The sequence below is a fragment of the Mizuhopecten yessoensis genome, unplaced genomic scaffold (assembly GCF_002113885.1).
Source record: "Mizuhopecten yessoensis strain PY_sf001 unplaced genomic scaffold, ASM211388v2 scaffold11131, whole genome shotgun sequence".
NCBI classification, from domain to species: domain Eukaryota; kingdom Metazoa; phylum Mollusca; class Bivalvia; order Pectinida; family Pectinidae; genus Mizuhopecten; species Mizuhopecten yessoensis.
The window spans coordinates 702,484-725,886 of record NW_018408895.1 but is presented as its reverse complement, the minus strand read 5'-3'; the positions used below and the strand labels follow the sequence as shown (position 1 = coordinate 725,886).

Below are 23,403 nucleotides of genomic sequence, written 5' to 3'. Positions count from 1 at the left end.
ACCAATCTATGAGTACAGTGATGATGTGTATGAATATTACTGATTTGTGTAATAACTAGTCATATTGTAACCCTGTCAAAATTCCAAGAACAATATTCTATGTTAGTGTATAATTAGGAAATTGAGATCTGGTTACACTTTGTATCTGCAAGAACATGCCTGTAACATTATTAAGTAGTCTGCTTTATACCGCTATATTGTTTTTGTTCTGTATTGTATTTTGTATCTATGGGCGATACCCTGTCCCAATTGTGCTGTTTCAGTGCTCATCAGTATGTAAAGGAATGTTTATCATATTGCCTGTTGCCATTGTTGTAAGAACAGTTTGGTATTATATTTTCAAGTTAAGAGTCCCTTCTTTAATCTGGATTACTGTGTTGAACTTTAATCTAGTGTATATGAAAGATAACGAGGAAGTGCTGACTTGATATGTAAGACACTAGTCCCGTTAGCCTACTGATTTTAGTCTCTAAACCTCTTTTTTGCCTTCTTTTTGTGTAATTTGATTTAGATCGCCAAGAAGAACAATTCACCAAAATACGGTTTCCCTGCTACTGTAAACCAGGTGTTTTTTTTACCACAGTTAAGTTTCACCTTTTTCTACCTCTGTAGTGAGGGAAAATTTATCCTGGCAGCAAATACTATTAGTATGCAACATACAGAGAAATTATATATCAAGGGCAAAGTTAACAGTGGGAAAATGTGGATTGTACTAGTGAAAGGTGAGAGTTTGACTGAGCTTCAGTTTCTCAGTATACATTATTTGCCCTTTGATGATTCAGAGGCTATTTCATTTTCTCATAGGCACATGGGCCTGGCACAGATCCCTACCTCTATGGTAGCAGTGTACAGTAGCGTACGATGGCCATGGGTTATATTTTTATACAATGAACAACCCCTGTAATATTACATGTATAAAAAAAATAAAAAAAATCAGCACTAAAATTGGCATGTATATGATGAAGTGGACTATGTGGGCTTAATAATTTTAAAACAAAAAATCGAATTTGGTTTGAGACTAAAGTTTTGGGCATTTACAAATCTGTGTATACACAACAAAAACTAGCTTTTCATGTAGTCTATTTTTGTAATCAGAACATGTGTAAATATTGTGAAAAATCCACTGGAATGACATATGCCAAAACGTGAGTATTTCTGTTACCGGGTAGGCGATATTAAATTTCAGACAGGTTTTAAGAAAAGAAAAAAAACCTTGAGGGGTCAAATTATGGGTTAAAAATAATATTAATTTGTATTTTTTGTTGTTTTTTTGATGTGGTAACCATGGTTTTCACAAGTCCCAAATTTGGGGAAAACAGTTTTTGAAAAAAAGTTCAGTCTTCTAAACAAAATGTATACAAAATGTGTGCTGTGCAGGTTGAATTCACTATCCATGTTTATCTGAGACATGCCCTTTATTTTTAGAATCAGGCCATTTCTACTGTACTCTGCTACCTATGTGGTCTGTATTATACAAATGCATATACTGCATATGGGCCATGGGATAAGGAAAGTGCCATGACCCTGTGCTTGTAGATTTTTTACGCCATTGTTTGTGGTTTGGTATCCTCAGACATTTCAAAATAAATCTGGAAATATGTCAAAAACATTTGGTCAAGATTGATTTTCATTATTCAAATTTTAGAGTATGTTCATGTCATGTATTATCTGCAGAATGCTTTCTGTTACGACATAACATTCTATTAAGTCTTCATGTGAAGTGTTCAATAAAATCAGTAGAACAAATACACACATTTGATGTCAAGGGTTTTATTTCATTTCATAAACAAAACTATGCAAATTCTTCTAACAAGAATGTGTATTCTGCATTTTACTTTTGTAAACATATGGAATTGTAAACATTATTAAATAAACGATGCCACATTGATTCTTTATTTTTAATTTTTATACTCTAAATTATCTCAAAGTAGATATCAAACAAAGATGTCATTATTCATCCTTAGTATGAATATCGAATGAATATCGATTTCAGTAATACAAAGGTGAAAGCATTATTATATAATTTCGCAAAGTATTGCATTACACCATAATACTTGCTCGGAATGACAACAGCACTAATACGAGGTATTTGACAAAAATATATATTCTGACACTTGTCATAGTACAAAAGTGTACAAAAATAAAATGCCTACATGGTTATATTATGTAACAGGAGATAGAAAACGATGTGTGGCCAGATCGGGGTTCAAACCCATGAGCCTCTAAACTCTACCAATTGAGCTACCTGGTTGCCAACCATCAACCGAGTCCAGTTCCACTACAATCATATACACTCCAGTTTACTGATGACGATTTTACACAACCTGGTACTTGTTTGACTCCAAATATATCCAACATGCTACAATGTTTTCATCAATGAACTTGTCTCATTTTTAACCCTTTTAAGTCCAACCTACTTAAATATTGAAAAACCTGAACGAGAGTATTGCATTTTAGAAACAGTTCTTTAAACCAGTTAATTTGTGTCGAAGTTATACAGGAATATTTAACTATTTTGTATCCAGATACAGTTTTTATACATTTTAAGGCTCTAATAATATGATAGGCTAGTACATCCATCAAGAGAAAATTTGCTGTATCTATCTACTATTATAGCACTACAGAAACAAGGCTAACATCTGGTACCTTGTATAGAATACATATCAGGAGTATTTATAAATCATCTAAAGACTTCCATTTAGCTGAGAGCAAATACATGAACATCTAAGATATATACCAATTAATTCAATAATTTAAGCATATAGTTTTAATGAATATTAAACCCAGTGTAGAACTGCTTGGAAACGAGATTCATTAAAATCAGAAAAGTATAAGTTTGTCTATTCTACAAAATCTCCATACTGGCAAGTTTGTCACTTACGGTATATGGCTACCCATACTCTTTTGTTGAAATTTGATCTCTTTTTCCAGTTCATACAAATGGGGGTCCTCCCTACCTGGTGCTATAGACCTCATGGCTTGAGCGAGATTCAATACATAGTCAACATTTTTTCCACTCGGACCAACAGACACAATCACTTGTTTGGCAATCTCATCAATAGGAGCAGGTCCCAAGTAATTAAAATTTTCTTCTGTGGCTAGATACAACTGAAGATCTATTGGTTGTTCCTGTGTATTCTCAGGATGAAACTTGACCATGGCTAGAGTGTAACCTTCTTTCTCTCTGAAGTCCAAGTGCTGTCTGACCTTACTCTCCTCCTCCACAGAGATCTCATAGGCCACACCCCAGACTTTCTCCTTCAAGAAGAAATTGCATGAGTTTTTCATAAAAACAATGATTGAATTATCAAAAATTGTTGTCTCAAACCCAGATTTTAAAAGTATTCTTGTAAATATATCGGGCCCTATTTGGCCCCATATGTAGTCAAATATTTAAAAAGTAATCATACTTTTTAAATCTTTATTATAAATACCTTTGACTCTTCTGAAGCCTTCACAAGGGTTACTACTCGACCAGGCTGAAATAGATTGGATACATATTCTTTAAGTGTTGATGAAAACAACATAGTACTGGTTGTTGGTTATTATGGAAAGTTCAGAACCTCTTTGTTACTAGAAAAATAATCAAAATGCTTCATATCTTTTAACTTGTAAAATATTAATAGAAATCAACAGGAGACCATCACACCAAGAGTTCATATGAATATTAATTTGAATAAAGATTTCCATTTTAGCTATTAGTTAAAGACATGTGCATCATGTTAATTACTGTCACAGGTTCACTTCTTACATTAATACTAGACAATAGTCACCTTGCCTGGCACACCCCTGTGGTCTGTGCTCCCCTGCCAGAACCTGCGTTGGTAGCCTTCGATGTAGCCAACTAGTTTACGTTTAAAGGGGAAGTCTACCTTCCAGATGAGTGAACCGTATCCGTACACCCACATCCCGACAAGAGAGACAATAATCACAGTATGTCAGAATCTCGTTGTGTTTCCATTCCACCTTTTCACCAACCGGATGTTGACATTTCTTAGTTGTCGCTTACATACTTGCAAATCTACTTTCGTTTTAGAGTTAGGTACCATTGGTACGTTTAGAATTCCATGAAACTTGAAATTATAGAAATTACGGATATATTCTGAATATGGCATATTTTGAAAATGTTCTAAAAAGTGGTACACTTGATTTGTGCCATCCCGGCGTCAGTGCATACAGTTCGATATTTCTGTTGGTCAAAGGCACTAGCCACGTTACGTCTGTCAATACGCGTTACATGTATAAGTTTGGTAGGTGACGTGATGGTATGTGTATCACCAGAGATGACTACATTGTAAAAGAAAATTTAGTTAATATTTTCATTTTCCATTATATACTAAATAAAGGATGTTTTTACGGACTGCATGCTAAATTGCTTTTAGTAACACTTTGCTGATTACCCAAACTTTGATTGTCCCGATTATTGAGCGACATTCTATAAGTTCATAAATGCCGACTTTGGGAAATATGGGCAGTTATCCGCCACAGCTTTTTAGCTGGTGAAAAAGAACTGTAATTGTTCGCCTGGTCTAAAAGTACGTGTTTCCTTAATCGTTGACACCCGAATTTCTCTCAAATACGTCATTTGATTGTGGTTTCGCAGGTACCGTACCAACTCGTGCCGCTACTAACTAGCATTGGAGAAAACAAACTCGATCTTCCCAAATTGCAACATTTGGGCCCTTATCTTATCTCTTCTTTCTTACATACTCTTTCCTGTTCTGACTGTATGTTGTCCACTTGATATTTTCTGATTCAACTTCTTTCATGATAAAGCCGTATACTTATGTTTTATTGAATTTTAATAGAGGTTTTCTTGAAATTGTAGGTTACATGCATAATTGGTCCCAGGTAAAAATCACACGCTTAAATAACCGTTAGTACGATTTTTCAGATGGGGCCTATAATTGGTAACAGACAAGGGCTCTGTCAATGATGTAAGACCAGGGCCATTCCGGGTTAACAACCTTGAGTGATGCGATGGTATGCAAGTGAACTCAAGAACTTGGATCCATCAAGCGCCAGTTATTGCGAGGGTCTACTCCGGAAGTCTCCTACACCACTCCGTGGTGTTGTGAAGCATCTCGTCGGAAACGTGGTTTCATCAATTACTAGTATAAGCTCGAAATGTGAAACAAAGTCGCACCTGGACAAGAATTGATTCTAAACCATTACATAATGAAATCAAGTTTTTAATGAAAAGTCATAGTCACTTCAAAACCGAAACATTATATGAAGGCTCCGCTGATTTTCAATATTTCTTAACATTTTTTTCGCGATTTTTACGTTGAAAGCTTATTAATATATATCTGTAGTATACGAATAACATGATATTTTGAAGTGATTTCGTTGCGATGTAGTATTTTTAACCTCCGTTCTTGAAGGACTGTAAGTTTTGTCTTTATTTGGTATATGATTGGTTATATTATTTTAACCTGTTTTGAAACTGGAAATAAATCTACAACGTTTTATACGTTTAAATATCTTACTATTTTCGAAAATCAAACGGAATCCATTTTTAAATCGAAAGTTTTCACTCTATAGCCATCTTTGATACGGTAAAAGTACTTATTTTAGCAGTCACATATTTTAGCGTATTAACTAACTTTAACCGGTTAGCGCATCGATGAATTGGCGCACTCACAAGATATGCAATAAAACAATATACATGCATACAGAAATTTCAGTTAGCGCAGTCATATATGAGTGCCATGTTTAAAGAGCAAAACGCGCTAAAATTAGAATACCGCTAAAATATGTACGTTAACAGTATAATAGTTGTATGCATTAGATTATGTGTCTCACTGTAAAGTTCATACTATATTGTATGTGTTTTGAGCTTAAAAGTATATTAATAAAGGGGTTTCATATATATTCCATCCTCGAAAATCAAACCACTTCATTTCAACCAAAAGTGGCTGGATTTTGAAATATCAATCTGCCACACAAACTCCACCCCCTTGAAACTCGCTGAACAGTGTGACAACTGGCTGGAATACTCAGTCAGTTTTAAAGTTGATGATACATGTTTATGTAAGTAACAGAATTTGTTTTCTTAAATGGTACTGTACTATAAACGTATTTGATCACGAAAAAATGTAACAAAAAAAATACAAAAATACTAAACACATGTATAAATTATTGAATATTTTTACTATTGCTGTTTTTTACAAACGTATCTTCAAATGGAGGTTGTGGAAGAGGCAATGGTAAAATTATTGTTAATAACCAATATTTTCCGAAAACATCTTTCAGATTATCAATTTTAGATTTAGAAAATTTTCCAGAGCCAATCGACGTCGCTTCATGTGTCGTCTGTCCGGCCACAGTGATTTGTAACTGCCAAAACCACAATCCGGCGGCTATAAGTCCAGCAGTAATACAGGCGTACATGAGAAACACTAAGAATATATAGCCAAACTCGATGGGAACATTGGTGGCTAGTTTTCCAATCATGTCCACCAACAGGAATATAAATGTCTGGGGACCATTAAATGTGACGTCATACAGCTTCTTTAGATGTAGCACAATCAGAAACATTCCATAGAACGTGCCGATCATCATGTAGAAACAGTACATAACGAAGTACTTTTGATTGAAGTAGCCGACACACACTGTCATGAAGAAACAGTGGTGGTCGCGCTTTAGGATACACGTTTGGCACAAAACGCAGTGGTGTGATCTGGGAGGAGGAATCACGTTACAAGTGTCACAAAACGTCGGTTCGTTGTCGACTTTGTCATTACCTCCGTCCTTTCCTTTGCCTTTCATTTCCAAATATTTGTCCTTGATGCTCTCTTTGTCTGCACTCTTTGCCTCACCTGCTTTTCGTTTCTTTACCATACTGGCTCCCTTTTTCGTAGTCTGTTTCATGGTGTTGCTATTATTCATGGTAGATATTGTCTGAGAATCTTTGCTATTCAACCTAGATTGTCCCGCGTCTTTACTCGGCTTAGTCATCCGGTCTCCCGCGCCAACGCTCGATGTCGATGTCATATAGTCTTTGGATGTCATCTCAACCGCACGTTTGATACTGGTATCGGTGAAGACGCACAGAACGAAGTTACCGACAGCATTGAGGAAGGTAAATAAAATAAAGAGCTTATGTTTGCGTATCCGATCCTTGTCACCCATGAAGATGTCGGGTAGTATTTCTGACCAACAGACCACAGTGACGAGAACGGTCATGAACGCAAAGTAGAAACAAAAGAACAAGTTTCCAGCCGCCATCAGTCGAATCCTGAATGGAACACTCCATCCAAAGAGTAGACGCATGGACACCATGATGATCTCGTGTGTTGATACTTGTCACAATAACACCGGTGATACACCTATCCTAACTCAAACATGAAGTTGTACTAGCACATCCAGGCAAAACCGTTATACGAATAGTGACCCATAATCTCTTAAGCAGATCAGCATTAGCGATACGAAACGTTTGTGTTCGAACTTATACTGACACATATGGCCGATGTTTACAGGTAAACTTATACAGTTCATGTCGTCTACACACACACACACACACACACACAGGTACAACTAGTCTGGCCGATCGATAATGTAAGATTTGAAACAACCAGTAACGCTACATACTGCCTGGTTCGTTGAGGACAACGTCATGCATTGCTACTTCATTACGTTTTAATTATAAAACGAGTATACGTCCTGTCACTGATAACGAATCCTCGAAGCATATCTATGACCCTACAAGTTTACATTGAAAAAGAATAGAAGTACAGGTGTTGATCAACAGTTGATAAAATTGTCAACACCGAGCTCCCGTATTTGATTAAACCTTACCTGGCTTGTGGAGCCGTTAACTTTCCTTTTTTTATTACATTTTCAAAAAAAGTGCCATACAATATTTGTACGGGGCTTGTCAAATTGTGGTCTATCTTTTTCTGTAATGCAGACACTTTAATTCATATTATTAAATTTAAAAATTACATACTTAGACATTCCCTTAATTCCTCTATATAAGTTAATTGGTGTGATGACACGTAATACCCAAAATGTTATTACTTTCCTGTGATGTCTTCAATTCTTAATTAGAACGAAAAATTAATCGGTAATGGTATTTATATCAAATTTGGTTTGTTTAAGTCCAGGAACCCCTCCCCCGCCAACCCCCAACCCCCATTTACTAATATAACACATTAATGATTGTAACTCCTTTGCTATACCTGTTCATGTTTTATATCAGTAATAAAATACATTATTTACAAATGCTATACAAGTGCAGTATTGGTTGTGTACACGACTCATACTGTTATTAACTATCGTTATTAAAGCCTGTGTTATAATAATACACCTAATTAAATGATTGAGGATACATAATTTGTGTATCAAAATAAAAATAAACATCAATATATGATTATAAATTTTAATAAAATTGACAATCAAAATCAGTACATGCGATATCTTATTATTTTAGACAATTTCTCGTAATAACATATATTAAATACAAATATCTACCTGCTAGTATTGTATTGTATTGTTTATTCACTATCAGCCTTACGGCCCATAAGCATTACAGCATAATACAGAGTAATTAATGTGTACATGTACAATAAGGGTGTCGAAAACATTACACAAATATTGAATAACATGTAACATAACCTACATTGTACAAGACAAGCTGATTTGATAGATGGCCGACAGTTGTACGCACATGAGAATACAAATGACAAAAGAAAAATATTAATGAGATGATTAATTGAAGTAATGTATATGATTGAAAGATTGGAAGAATCTCAATCAAATAAAGTAAGAAGTAATCAGTTTTTATCTGGAGATAAAAAGAAAAAGCATGCACATGATAATTAAACAATGCACATTATGTCGAGCGTAATAGTAAACTTGATTGTAAATATTTACCTAAATGACAAAGTTCTTTCCTATTACGAACTGCTAGCAACTGTACAAGTTTATAGGACGACGGACGGTTCCAATAATATTTTGATAAATTTTTTACGTAAAGTTGCGTATAGAGGACAAATTAAAATGAAATGAAATTCATCTTCTATTTGATTTTGGTTACAATGTAGACAAATTCTATGGGCCCTTGGGGTATTACAATATCTGCCTTCTTCTATGCGTAAACGATGGGATGACATTCGAAACTTGGAAATAAGCCTAAGATAAACGACAGGAATTGATTTTGTTAAATTATATTGTAAGGTAAACGAGTCAAGCAAGAATTTGTACAGATAACATATAGTATATACACTATATAGGGTACACTTAGATTTATTCCTACGATACCTCTCTTGTAACAACAAGCCAGCAACAAGATAACAAGTACGTAAGCACGTGACAGTATGATTACACACAGCTTTAAAACATGTATACGGACATAAGATATCTATGTTGATTTACTGATAAATTTACATGTATAAACAAATAACCATCTACATCGACAATTTTAGAATTGCCAGTGGGTTCATGATAAGAAAAAAATAAAATAAAATAACTCCGTCTCCGAGTAGGACAAGAAAACCTAGCAAATTTATAACTTGGCCCTTGTGAACCATTTCATCTCAACAAACTCTTTATTGTCAGATTGCATAGTCAGATAGATTGAATAACAGGCAAGCATGTGTAAAGTTTTCTCCACGGGTGACCAATGTTTTAGATTAATTTCAGAAACAATTTAAAATTAACTAAGAACTGAATCATAGGGTTAAAGTAACAGAACAAACAAGTAAGATAGCTTGCAGCTGTAAACAAATACCAAAAACATTACTAAGGACACCATGGAATACAGACTCTCCGTGAGTACGATGAAAAGATACCATTAAACATATACACATACGACAAAGTAAAAGTAAAAAGTCAACGTGTAAATACAATGCGTAGGTCGTTGATACTTTTGGTTGCACCACATTTACTGGTATTCTTATTTGCACCACATTTACTAGTATACTTATTTGCACCACATTTACTAGTATACTTATTTGCACCACATTACCTAGTATACTTAGTTGCACCACATTTTCTAGTATACTTATTTCAAAATGATAATAGGAATATCAGAGAGCTGTAACAAAACAACATGCATGCTCAAATAAGGACTCACTCACCATTCCACCTTACTGATTCAGTGTAGATAAATCATGATAATAATGGTAACATTTACAAAGTCGATGAAATTAATCCATTTCATATATACCATTAACCAAGCAAATATAAAGCAGTTAAGAATCAAAACGTAATATACGTTATCAGAGAACAAATGTTTAAGGTTAGGAATATTTTAAACATATGTGTTATTAACACAAATGTCTGAATTGATTGGGAACATAAAAAAAGGAGAAAACAATGAGTAAAAAACAAAAATAATTTCGGAATAATACAGCAGGCTACTAATAGTAATACTAAGGGACATGTATGTGATTAAATTTTAACAAACCTAAAATATTAGATCTTGTGCTATTTCATTATGTAGCAAAATGTTACATACATTATGTACGTCTTTTCGAATCCATGAAAGGGCTCAATGTGCAAGGTGGCGTTTTCTTGTCCCCTCACCTACTATAGTCATTGGGAGAATGGCATTGCATTTGATTATGAAATGCAGTCTATGGAACACCTTCTCAGGAGGGTGTTCAATACATGTATTGTAACATGTAATTTATGTTATGTCGTACATGTATTTTTTTATGTTATGTCGTTTTAATAAAAACGGCCATTTTCAATCATTATGTCTTTCTGGTTTTTATTGACTATCGTACTATTACATAGCTTNCTACTATAGTCATTAGGAGAATGGCATTGCATTTGATTATGAAATGCAGTCTATGGAACACCTTCTCAGGAGGGTGTTCAATACATGTATTGTAACATGTATTTTATGTTATGTCGTACATGTATTTTTATGTTATGTCGTTTTAATAAAAACGGCCATTTTCAATCATTATGTCTTTCTGGTTTTTATTGACTATCGTACTATTACATAGCTTGCTGCTTGACTGATAGGTGCGAACCATTCAACATAAATACATATATGCTGTTACACAGAAATCACAGTTAACACAAATTCGAGAGGTGATTTTACCAGAATTTCTGCATAAAGCATACATGTGGCGAATTATCAGCACAAATATTGGTTTGGCTGATCGAGAAATGTCTTAATAATGTTCGCTACCTGCTGAAGCACGCCTTTATCTTTGCTGGAGAGCAGATTAACCCCGGTATGGAAGTACAACAACAGATTTCCCCTCTGAAGATAGCCGAGTAGACGATACGTCATTGACTTCACGCGAGTCTCCAGGAGCTCCTGCTGCCATTCGGTGTCAAAGGGATGATCCTCACACTCCCAGAACAGCACGTTCTTCAGATGGTATGATGTCAGACCCTTCTTGACACCTGGTTTACACCAGATATTTTCTTTCAAAGTCTTCAGGACACGAAGACTTTTCCTTCTGCATGTCCCATTTTCATCAATGCCCTCCACAAGCTCCTTTTCACATGCAGCGAAAGACAGTGTCCAATAAAATGGCGACTTGGCTACTTCATGTATTCCTACATCCTTTATACAGGAAATCTTTTCACTAGACGGCCATTTGGCCAACGGTCTTGGCCAATTGAAGTCACTTCTGAATTCCAGTTTAGATTCAATCATAGGACATAAATCGATGCTGATCGGATAAGCAGTATTCGGAAGTTTTACAGAGAGCGTAATGGCCGGTGAATCCGAAATCCGGTCTGTAGTGACACGACTTCTCAATTTGGGTTGGTTAACAGCCTCGCTTACAAGAGCTTTGAATCTTCTCTTTACTTTAATTGGCACTATATCGTTGTTGAATGTCAAACTTGCACCTCCATCCTCAAGTCCCTCAGATTCCCACTTAGCTTTTAGGCTTCCGATTTGAGTAAAACACTGACCAGCAGGGGGGCTTGGTAGAGGTAATATGCTACTCTCAACTTTGCGATTGACGTTGTCAAAACCATAGAACCTCGAATTGTTGTTTGCTATCCACGACAGTTTCCCCACATCGACGACCACACTGAAGTCAAACTCGCCAGCCCGCTTCACTTTGAGGTGAGTATGGTAGCTTCCAACCTTCACTGTTTGTATCATGAATCGTTTGTCTCTCTGATGAACATACCTTAATATATCATCCACCAGTGGTAACACCTCTTTTGTATTTTTTTCCGTTTCGTTACGCAGCATTTTCACATTTTCCTCATAATATTGGTTCAGAATTTTGTTATCCATGATTGTATTGTTCGTGCAACGTTTAAACTGCGCATGAGTGTGATCTCTCCCTTTATATTTGCTTGTCTTATCTTTTTATTTTTAGCTTCTTTTCGTTTCGGAAAACATGATGAAACAACTACTTTCGCTTTCGCAAATGATGTGATCATACATCGGTCTTTGGAATAAGAGTTGTAGATTCTTTGGCAGCCAGCTCAACATTTATTCTTATAAAATAAATGAAATATCTTATATATTGTATAAGATAACTCATATATATAAGATATCTCTCTTGTATATTATTATATAAGATATAAAACATCTTATATAATATGCACTGTATCTTTTATAATTTGATAAATTACAAGATCAGTATTGCTCCCTCAATACTAAATAAAGCATTTTGGTTCTGAGAATGTCTGGGTTTTATTTCCGTTTTAGGCGTATGATCACAGTAGTTTGGTCACATACAAAGTTAATGATATTACCAGAACATCAATTCAGGAACATTGAAACATTTAAAAACTGTTGACAATTAAAGTAACTAGTGATAATTTGTCCAAATAAGATATCTTCCAAGGTAAATTAAGTATCCACATCCAGCAGTATTGTACTACTTTCTTACGATATGACACAAACAAGACGGCTGACGGCTCGAAAGTCGGTCACTCGATAAGCTATATTGTGTTAAAAAAAACCAGTAAACAAAATTTATGTATCACTTGACACTAGGGTGATGGTAACTCACAAGGTATCTCCATATCCTTATCAACAAAGCTCACAATGCGTTTTATCATTTCTTTAATAATAGTAGGCGGAATAGGCCATGCAGCAGCAGGTTTTGGGTTATATTTTAGCAACAACAGTTACCAGTGACGACAATATTATGAAAGAAACAGATAAATAAATACATGTACGTAACACAGACCTACAAAAAACAAAAGTTATCGAATCATTGTGTCAGTTATACCCCACAACAATTTATTCCAGAACGTCTTTGGACAAAGGGGCCTCAGGTTTGTATTCAGGGAGGGTTTGGCTTCCCTGGGGGCAGATGGGCGGGGTCTAATACGGGAAATAGGAGGTAGTCAAGTGGTAGGACGCCGGACTCGTGTGCTCCAATAGAAAAATAATTCAGCTAAACATCAATAACATCAAAGTCTGAACTCGAAATCCAACTTGTTAAAGCTCCATACAGCTGGAAAATGGACAACTATATCCTGAACTGTTACTGTGATCAAAAAGTATTGATGAAACGAGATGAAACTAAAAGGAACGTGGCGAAAGTGCTTACTCTTGTGGATGAGATTTTGAGATACGTTCATTCCCGGGACAGACGCTTCCTGATACAGCCCCTCAAGGTAGGCAGTTATAACACGCACCTGAAGGTGGAAAAAGCAGAAGAATTTGACTACAACGTCATCGTTGATGTCGGTAAGCTGGTCTGGGCACCTGGGAAAACAAGATACTATGGATTTAACAACACCGGGATAAAGCTGTGGAGAAAAAAGGATACGAGTTACCGGATACCCCAGTTGGTAAGTATTTTACTCAATATGAGAGCTTGAAGAAGCAATGGGAAGCTGAAGGACTTAACGACGGAGTTGCTAGTATGACATTCGATGATGACATAGTTCCAATCAAGGTAAAGAGGTGGTTCAAGTCGCTTGTTGGCGAGGCAGTTAATCAGCCAAAATACAGAAACCTGATAACAACAGACAGGATATCAAGTTCTCCTGCTACTACCCTGTCTGTGAAATTCCCGGACATTGACTACCCAATCAGCATTGATCTTTGCCCTATGATCGAATCTCAGCTGGAATTAAGGCCTGAATGCCACTGGCCTAGACCGAACAGTAAAAGGCCTTCCCAGCAAAAGAGGTCAGCCATAAGAAAAGTAGGTGTGAACGAAATTGCAAAAGAACCATTCAACTGGACACTTTCCTTTGCCGCATGTGAAAATGAACTTCTGGATGGAATTGACATTGGAGGAACATGTTGAAAGAAAAGTCAACGGATCATAAAGCGACTGAAAGAAGACGTATGGTGTCCACCAGGTTTGAAGTCAGAACTGACATCGTACCACCTGAAGAACGTGCTGTTCTGGGAGTGTGAGGATCATCCTTTTGACACCGAATGGCAGCAGGAACTCCTGGCGGCTCGCGTGAAGTCAATGACGTATCGTCTGCTCGCCTATATCCAGAGGGGCAATCTCCCGCTGTACTTCCATGACGGGGTCAATCTGTTTTCCAACAAAGATAAGGCTGTACTCCAAAAGGTAGTTAACAACATCAAGGCATTTCTTGAACAGCCAAAACCATATCTGTCTGAGTAATGTTGGCAGTTGTTGTTTGATATGTAACAACTATTTTTTTAAATAGTGTTCACATCGTTATAGAGCAGCAAAGTAATTCAGTTTCATGATAGTTGATATAAGCATATGTTATAGTATTAGCTTAATCATTATCTGGTAGTTCGCTAGGACAAGAGTTGATTCGGTAAACATGTAAAGTAAATACTTGTACAACGAATATATATATAGATAATGTTAGATACAATGAAATACATTGTACATATTTTAACGTTTTAGTGTCGCTGTTTTTTCAAATAAGATAACTAGTTGTAAAATATAGCAGTCAAAATACTAGTAATGTTAATGTACTTTTCTTAAGCATTGGTTATTGTTTTAATTTAAGTGTACATGGTATCATTGATTGGAAAACATTTGATTAAATATTTATTTTTTAAGATAACGAATTGTTTACTTTGTTTCGTTTTGGTTATTTATTCAAACTTGTCTACCGTTTTGTTGATCGTTGATGTGTGACCATGATAATATTGTGTCCTAACTATGAGAAGATAAGAGTAATTAGTATCAACTATTAGTAAAAATAAATGTGTAAAATGTGAAAATAAAGCATTGTTTAAATTAAAAGCATTTCAACGTATTGACTATCTAAATAGCCACTAAGTAACCCAATTACCTGTAAGTACGATCGTCAAATAAAATTATTCATAAAGGATGGATGGGTTTTAATTATACAAATTTCTCTATTTTAATTGAAACGGCTCTTTCTAACTATGACGGGTTTAACTGTTCTTCTCGTCATGAAAAACAATTTTGAACAAAACTTAATATTAAGAGTGTAATAGGACAATAGAGTTAAATATATAAAATCAAACATAACAAGTTTCATGTAATACTGCATATAGATGTAAACTCGAGCGCAGGAGAACTTTACAATTATATAGTATATGGCGTCCATTTTTCATGTAGCTTGTTAATGAGGTGACCATTGTTGTCATACGTGATAGCAAATCTGTAGTGTTTTACTGTGACAAATGACAAATCCTCATCTTCAATTATTAGACTGAAAACGAGTAATAATTAAGTTAAAAAGGAAAATTCCAGATCTGTATTAAGCCTAGGAACAATTATTTGTGTTTCATCGCAAGTATCGATGACTATTGCTGTTGACTTGAAAGAAGATGCCATTTAATCGGTTTTTAATTTAAAAAATTACTGAATGGCAGAGTTAAATTCGTGACTGTAAAGACAATTGAAGTGCAATTTCGGAGATACTGAGTTTTTATATTATAAATAAACTAGTACCAAAAATATCTCCACAATATCTTTTGTAGTATACAATAAGGTATTACTGGTTTGAGATGATGGTTGTGTCGTTTTTATGTGAAAGATGGTTTTCGAAAAGGTGCCTCACTTTTCATATTTTCTAGTGATTATTTTTGCTAAATCAAAACATTTCAAACTGTATTTTATTTTCAAACCAAAAGGGCACATGTTTCCATCTAGAAGACGGTGCATTGTATAAAAACAGTATAACGGAATCAAAAGTCGATTCGTGTGTGGGACTTACGTGGAAGCACTATAAACATCACGTGGTTCAATGTTAAATGTCAACGTTTGTTTGTCTGTTTGTTTGGGTTTAACGGCCCATCGACGGCTGTGGTCATTTAGGGCCATGGTGATTTATTTATTCATTTATTTTATTATTTTTAAACAAACATGCGAGAAGCGAAGATAAAATCAGATAAAAAGGTTCAAAGTATTCGCATTGTATGTGTAGATAATTGAAATAAACAGGGGGTTAAAATAATAAAAGAGATAACGAATAGATGATATGGACTATGTGATATATATAGGTAGCAGTGTACAGCAGCGTACGATGGCCATGGGCGATATTTTTGTATAATGAATAACCCCTGTAATATAGCATGTATCAAAATTGGCATATACATGATGAAGTGGACTATGTGGGCTTCATAATTTAAAAAAATAAAATTCGAATTTGGTTTGAGACTACAGTTTTGGGCATTTACAAATCTGTGTCTACACAACAAAAGCTAGCTTTTCATATAGTCTATTTTTGTACTCGGCACATGTGTAAATATTGTGAAATATCCACCGGAATGACCTATGCTGTTACCGAGTAGGCGATATTTAAGAAGTTTTAAGAAAAATAATTCTACTTGCGGGGGTCTAATTTGGGGTTAAAATCAGGATTGTTCGCATATTTTGGTGTTTTTTGATATGGTAACCATGGTTTTTACAAGTCCCAAATCTGGGGAAAACAGTTTTTGAAAAAAAATCATTCTTCTAAACAAAATGAAATCGGGCGCTTTATTTTTAGGGTCAAGCCATTTCTACTGTACACTGCTACCATAACGTCAAAGAGGGTAAGGTGGGTTAAGAGACGTCAGAGTCTATAGAATAGACCGATCCCTTTCAAATAGTTAAATAATGCCTTCGAGTAAACGGAACTGAAAAGAGTTTTCATATCCGGGACTCGAAAGTAGTTATCACGAATATGTTTAAAATCGGAACATTCTCTTAAAAAATGTTCCACTGTAAATGGAGTGTCACATGCGTGGCATGAAGGTGGATCTTCTCGTTTTAAAAGATACGAATGAGTAGGATATGTGTGCCCAGTACGGGGCCGAGAGAGCACAACTTCCTCTCTACTCTCCGACTGGGAACAGATATTTTAAGTTTCGGTTGTACTTTAAAAAGTTTGTTGCTGGTCTCGAGAGACCAGCGTTGCTGCCATTCATTTTGAATGGCTGTACGAATAATAGGTTTAAAATCTGTATATGGTTGTTTGATATATGTTTGTTCGATATTTAACGCATTTTTTCTTCCCTGTCAACAAATTCTTTGCCTTTATTTCCGACATGGCTCGGAATCCATAGTAAAGTTATTTTAGATTATTTTAAGATTCGAGATATTCGAAAAGCAAGGTTTTGTACGAGTGTGTTTTTTGGATCTCGTAACTGTAAACTGTGTAGGACAGATAGAGAGTCTGAACAAATGATTGCCGTTTTAAGGCGCTGCTCATCGATATGGTCGTGGACCAAACCAATGGCGCATGCTTCGGCAGAAAGGATGGAGGCGCTGTCTGGTAGTCGAACTGAAGTGGAAGAATTAGCAGTACAGCTGGCTGCTGCCACTTTCTCACCTTTTTTGGAACCAACAGTGGAAAGTTGTGTATGAGAAGGGTAATTCGAAATGCATTCCCGAAAGGAGGATTTGTGTTCTTCGAGCATAACACTTGATTTCCCTCGCTCATGTAATGTAAAGATAAAATCAGGTGTTTGAATGGTCTACGGAGGAACATCAGATATGTTAAATTCAGCTATGTCAGTCAGCTTTATGTTGAGTTCTTGCAGGAAATTTGAAATTCGGATACCAAATGTTGGCAGAAGTTTTGGGTTTTGCGTAAATATGTTTTGGTATTTTGGGTTGAATGCTTGGTCGAAAGCAGGATTTTTAGGGTTCGATTTTAATTGAGCTGCAAACCGTAATGCAAGTTTTTTTCCTTCTGTCATAAAGGGATGGTTCATTCGCTTCCACGTACAGGCTTTTTACAGGTGTTGTTCGAAAAGCTCCAAGGGCTAGACATAGCCCTTGGTTATGGATTGGGTCTAGCATAATTATGCAGGTAAGAACTGCACGCCGACCCGTAAACCATAGGACCATAACCCAGTTTTGTTCGAATAAGTGATCTGTATAGGCGCAAAAGCATCTCACGGTCCGCTCCCCAATCAGTATGAGAAAGGACTCGTATGATGTTTAACGCCTTAGAACACTTATCCTTCAGATACTTTATATGTGGTATGAAAGAGAGTTTCGAATCAAAAATGAGGCCGATAAATTTAGTCTGTTCAACAACAGGAATACTAGTGCCATCAAGTGTAAGATTTGGGTCATTGTGTGCTTTTCGTTTTTGACAGAAATGCATGCACACATTGTTGGATTTAGAGAATTTGAAGCCTTTTTCATCTGCCCAATTTTGTAGTTTGTTTAAACTCTGTTGAAGTTGTCGTTCTATCGTGTGCATGTTCTTAGATCTGTAACAGATCCAAGTCATCTACGAATAACGACCCTTCTGTTGACTGACCAAGACATTTGACTATATCATTGATTTTAAGACCAAACAGGGTGACTGATAGGATTCCACCCTGTGGGACTCCCAATGTCAACGTAAATATATCGACTGATTGCTGGATGTCCATATTTATATAAACACATTGCATAACAACAACGTGTTCTATGATGTTCTAGAAGTTTGAGGTATGACTTCAAAAATGAAACGTAACTCCCCAGTCTAAAATTAGCCACACACTCACACACACAGATACATGTATATATACATATACTGATTAGTACAATCACGCCAGTCCTCAACATATATATCGCTGTAACCTTTTTAATGAACATCGCAAACTGTTGTTGTTAATGAAATAAAATTACACATGCTATCATGAATTACAAAACATTTTAATAAGTAAGATAAGTTTTAGATTGCTACCTATTTAACTTCAATTTTGCATTCAGCGCGTTTATGTACATGCATTTCCCAGTTTACATTTTGTTCATCTGCCATCGTTGAAGAGTGTTACACTGATTTCCAAGAAAAGCGAACAGCAGAATAAATATTTGGTTGTCAAATATTTTAGAGCATATTTTTTGAAAAGCACAACAAAGGCCAAAACGAAATACACTGAGGACGATAGTCAAATGAAATTATTTAAGAAAGGATGGATGGATTACGACTACTGCTATAAAGCTTTCACTATTTTTACTGAAACGGCTGTTTTTGAATGTGACACTTCAACTGTTATCACGAAACAAAAAACATTAATTTAACAAAACGCAAACTATTTACATTGAGATTCATGTTAAGGGAGGAATAAGACAATATAATGAAATATCTAAAATAAAGCAGAACAGATTCAAGTAGCACTTAATATAAATGGCATAAAATCAACCGAAGGAAGGGAAATATTTAATGATTGTAAAATATAAGACGTCTAGTTTGTCATATAGTTAATTAGTGATGCGGCCGTTGTTGTCATAAGTGATGTAGCGGAATCTGTATTGTTTTACCGTTTTAATTCCTGGTGACAAATGAGAAGAAAAGTATGTCTGGTAATTTCTCACTTAAATAACGAGGCTTAATACTAAAAAAAAATCAAATATTTTCAAATATATCATTTTAGAACAAAAGGAAATATATGATCTGTGATATGCAAAAGAAGCACATATTGATGACTATGTTGATGAATAACAGAATTGCGGTGTAAAGTTCGACATTGAAGAGATAATTGAATGTGCAATTAAAGGGTTATTAAATTTATATATTTATGAATACACTAGCACACACAATGTATCTACGATATCGTTTGTAACTTACAATATGGTATTCCTGGTTGTAGATAATGGGTGGTTTCGTTTGTAGATGATAGATGAATTTCTAAAAAGTGCTTCGCCAAATTTGTTTAGCTTTTTTAGTGATTATTTTTCGCAATCGATCTTTTCTCAAATTGTATTTTTTTTTAAACCAAATGGGTACGCCTTTCAATCTAGAACACGATGTTTGGATAAATTCAGTAAAACGAAACCAAAAGTTCATGTGGGTCTCTCCTGGAAGTACTATAAACATCACGTGGTTCAATGTAAGATATAAACGTTAATATATCGACTGATTGCACGGTGTCCATATATAGAATTACATTGCACAACAACAACAACATGTGATGTAATGTTCTAGAAGTATGAGGTATGACTTCAAAGATAAAACGTAACTCCCCAGTCCCGAATTAGCCACGCATACAGACACAAACTGGTATATATATGCTCTGATAGGGATAAACACGCCAGTCCTCAACATAGACATCGCCAGTAAACTTGTTAACAAAGTTCCATACGGCTAGAAAATGGACAACAATACCCTGAACAGGTACTGTGATAAAAAAGTATTGATGAAACGAGATGAAACTAAAAGGAACGTAACGAAAGTGCTTCCTCTTGTGGATGAGATTTTGAGGTACGTTCATTCCCGGGACAGACGCTTCCTGATACAGCCCCTCAAGGTAGGCAGTTATAACACGCAGCTGAAGGTGGAAAAAGCGGATGAATTTGACTACAACGTCATCGTTGATGTCGGTAAGCTGGTTTGGGGACCTGGGAAAACAAGATACTATGGATTTAACAACACCAGGGATAAAGTGGTGGAGAAAAAAGGATACGCGCTTCCGGATCCTCCTGTTGGGCAGGGTTTTATTGAAATTGGGCGCCTTAAACAGCAATGGGAGGCTGACGGAATGAAGAGCATGACATGTGAAGATGACATAGTTCCAATCAAGGTAAAGAGGATATTCAAAGCTCTTGTTGGCGAGGCAGTTAATCAGCCAAAATACAGAAACCTGATTACAACAGACAGGATATCGAGTTCTCCTGCTACTACCCTGTCTGTGAAATTCCCGGACATTCACTACCCAATCAGCATTGATCTTTGCCCTATGATCGAATCTCAGGTAGAATTTAGATCCGAATTCCACTGGCCTAGACCGAACAGTGACTGGCCTTCGAAGCAGAAGAGATCAACCATAAAGAAAATAGGTGTGAATGACATAGCAAAAGAACCATTCTATTGGACATATTCTTTCGCCGCATGTGAAAAGGAACTTCTGGATGGAATTGACATTAAAGGAACATGTAGAAAGAAAAGTCAACGGATCATGAAGCGACTGAAAGACGACGTATGGTGTTCACCAGGTATGAAGTCAGAACTGACATCATACCACCTGAAGAACGTGCTGTTCTGGGAGTGTGAGGATCATCCTTTTGACACCGAATGGCAGCAGGAACTCATGGCGACTCGCGTGAAGTCAATGACGTATCGTCTGCTCGTCTATATCCAGAGGGGCATTTTCCCGTTGTACTTCCATACCGGTGTGAATCTGCTTTCCAACAAGGATAATGTTGTACTCCAAAAGGTAGCAAACAACATCCAGGCATTTCTCGATCAGCCAAAACCATATCTGTCTAAGTAATGTTTGCAGTTGTTAAAAAAAATTAGTTGTTTGATATGTAACAACTATTTTTTTAAATAGTGTTCGCATCTTTATAGAGCAGCAAAGTAATTCAGTTTCATGATAGTAAATATAAGCATATGTTATAGTATTAGCTTAATCATTATATCGTAGTTCGCTAGGACAAGAGTTTATTCGGTGAACATGTAAAGTAAATACTAGTACAACGAATGTGTATAGATAATGTTAGGTACAATGCAATACAATGTACATAATGTAACGATCATAATGTAAGATACATAGGAGGGAGCGTGGATGCCGTCAAGGGGGACCCTGTTTCTTCATATGTTTTTATCTTATGTGCTGAAATTTTATCTATTCTATTAAGAAATAATTCAGATATTAGCGGTAATGTTTTAAATAACAAAGAAATTCTTTTATCTCTGTTTGCTGATGATACTATTATGCCAGAATTTCAGGTCTTATAATGAATTTCACCAAGACCCAGGCAATCTGGATAGGCAGTGAAAAATATAGTAATAATGAATATACAACAGAGCACAATCTTTTGTGGGAAAGTACACGTTATAATTTGCCAGGCATTGAATATGATGTTGATTTACATAGAGTAGTTAAATTAAACTTTGATAAGAAACTTGTTAAACTTAAATCTCTCATAAGTTCGTGGGATAGAAGAAATCTAACTCCAATAGGTAAGATAACCATTATTAAAACATTGCTAATTTCACAATTTTATCATCTTTTTATAGCTCTTCCAAACCCTCATGACTCTTGTGTAAAAAAGGTTAATAACATATTATAAAAAAAATTGTGGTGCGGAAAGACTGATAAAGTTAAACGTGATGTTATAATTAAGTCATACGAACCTGGTGGTTTGAAAATGATTCATTCAAAGTCTTTCATAACAGCATTAAAGGCAACGCGGGTACGGAGGATCTATAAAGAAGATGCTAGTTGGACTTTCATTACTGAAAACTACATTGAAAAGTTCTCTTTAGCTAATTGTGGAATTCATCAATTGAAAATTATATGTGAAGAATGTAAAAATAAATTTTGGAAAAACGTTCTAGAAGCATGGTATCAAACAATAGTGTCGTCCAGTATATATAGTGAAAAAATATGTGAAAATCCTTTGTGGTATAATCACAATATCCAAATTAACAATAAGCCTGTTTTCTGTAAAGAGTGGTATAGAAAAGGAGTGCTTTTTATATATGATGTAATTAAAGAAGATGGTTCTTTTTATAATTTTGTAGAATTTCAACATAGATATGATATAAGGTCCATTTTTTTAACTTTTCACAGTACAATTAGTGCTATAAAACAGTTTATAAATAGTAAACAAGAAATCTTTGCTTTAGAAAAGAGTATTTGTTTACCTAATATACCTTTAAATCTTAAAATTATATGATGGAAGACTAAAGGGGCACAAGATATTTATGCTGTTTTATGCCAAAATGATACAAAACCCACGTCACAAAGGAAATGGTCTACGGTTTTTAACATTCAGGACAAATTATGGAAAAAGATTTATGCATGTCCTTTTAAAACTACTGTAGTACTAAATTAAGATGGCTTCAATACCGAATTAACCATAGAATCTTAACTACAAACACACTCCTACAAAAAATGGGAATTAACCAAAATTCAACTTGTACTTTTTGTAAAAGATTTCCAGAAACAATTGAACATCTATTTTGGGATTGTGGTAAAGTATGTGAAATTTTGAGAGAACTAAAACAATTGCTTGCAACCAGTAATATTGATTTGAATTTTGACAAACAGGAATTTATATTTGGACAATTCAGTTCAAAGGATGCTGATTTGATAGTGGATAATCTTATCCT

The 23,403-nt window shown here is 35.4% G+C and overlaps 4 protein-coding genes across 4 annotated transcripts; 1 reads left to right on the top strand and 3 right to left on the bottom strand.

Moving 5' to 3' along the window:
- Positions 1-1,383: 1,383 nt before the first annotated feature.
- LOC110466344 (putative glutathione-specific gamma-glutamylcyclotransferase 2) lies at positions 1,384-4,154 on the bottom strand. The gene is made up of 3 exons (XM_021522785.1): positions 3,774-4,154; positions 3,435-3,479; positions 1,384-3,258 (listed from the first exon to the last, which is right to left on the bottom strand). Exons 1-3 carry the CDS (start codon positions 3,906-3,908, stop codon positions 2,878-2,880), a joined length of 561 nt encoding a protein of 186 aa, XP_021378460.1. The 5' UTR covers positions 3,909-4,154; the 3' UTR covers positions 1,384-2,877.
- A 1,984-nt stretch (positions 4,155-6,138) lies between these two features.
- LOC110466362 (zinc finger DHHC domain-containing protein 4-like) lies at positions 6,139-7,746 on the bottom strand. Its single transcript, XM_021522806.1, has one exon. It carries the CDS (start codon positions 7,282-7,284, stop codon positions 6,139-6,141), a length of 1,146 nt encoding a protein of 381 aa, XP_021378481.1. The 5' UTR covers positions 7,285-7,746.
- A 3,346-nt stretch (positions 7,747-11,092) lies between these two features.
- On the bottom strand, positions 11,093-12,220 carry LOC110466359 (protein mab-21-like 3). Its single transcript, XM_021522803.1, has one exon. The coding sequence runs from the start codon at positions 12,218-12,220 to the stop codon at positions 11,093-11,095; it is 1,128 nt and encodes a 375-aa protein (XP_021378478.1).
- Positions 12,221-20,437: 8,217 nt separating this feature from the next.
- On the top strand, positions 20,438-21,556 carry LOC110466358 (protein mab-21-like 3). Its single transcript, XM_021522802.1, has one exon. It carries the CDS (start codon positions 20,438-20,440, stop codon positions 21,554-21,556), a length of 1,119 nt encoding a protein of 372 aa, XP_021378477.1.
- Positions 21,557-23,403: the final 1,847 nt, after the last annotated feature.

Coding starts and splice junctions, on each gene's coding strand:
- LOC110466358 (XM_021522802.1), top strand. CDS start 20,438: ATGGACAACAATACCCTGAACAGGTACTGTGATAAAAAAGTATTGATG.
- LOC110466344 (XM_021522785.1), bottom strand. CDS start 3,908: ATGTGGGTGTACGGATACGGTTCACTCATCTGGAAGGTAGACTTCCCC. Junction 3,480..3,773: donor ACAGGGGTGTGCCAGGCAAG/GTGACTATTGTC, acceptor AATCTATTTCAG/CCTGGTCGAGTAGTAACCCT. Junction 3,259..3,434: donor AGGCTTCAGAAGAGTCAAAG/GTATTTATAATA, acceptor TTCTTCTTGAAG/GAGAAAGTCTGGGGTGTGGC.
- LOC110466362 (XM_021522806.1), bottom strand. CDS start 7,284: ATGGTGTCCATGCGTCTACTCTTTGGATGGAGTGTTCCATTCAGGATT.
- LOC110466359 (XM_021522803.1), bottom strand. CDS start 12,220: ATGGATAACAAAATTCTGAACCAATATTATGAGGAAAATGTGAAAATG.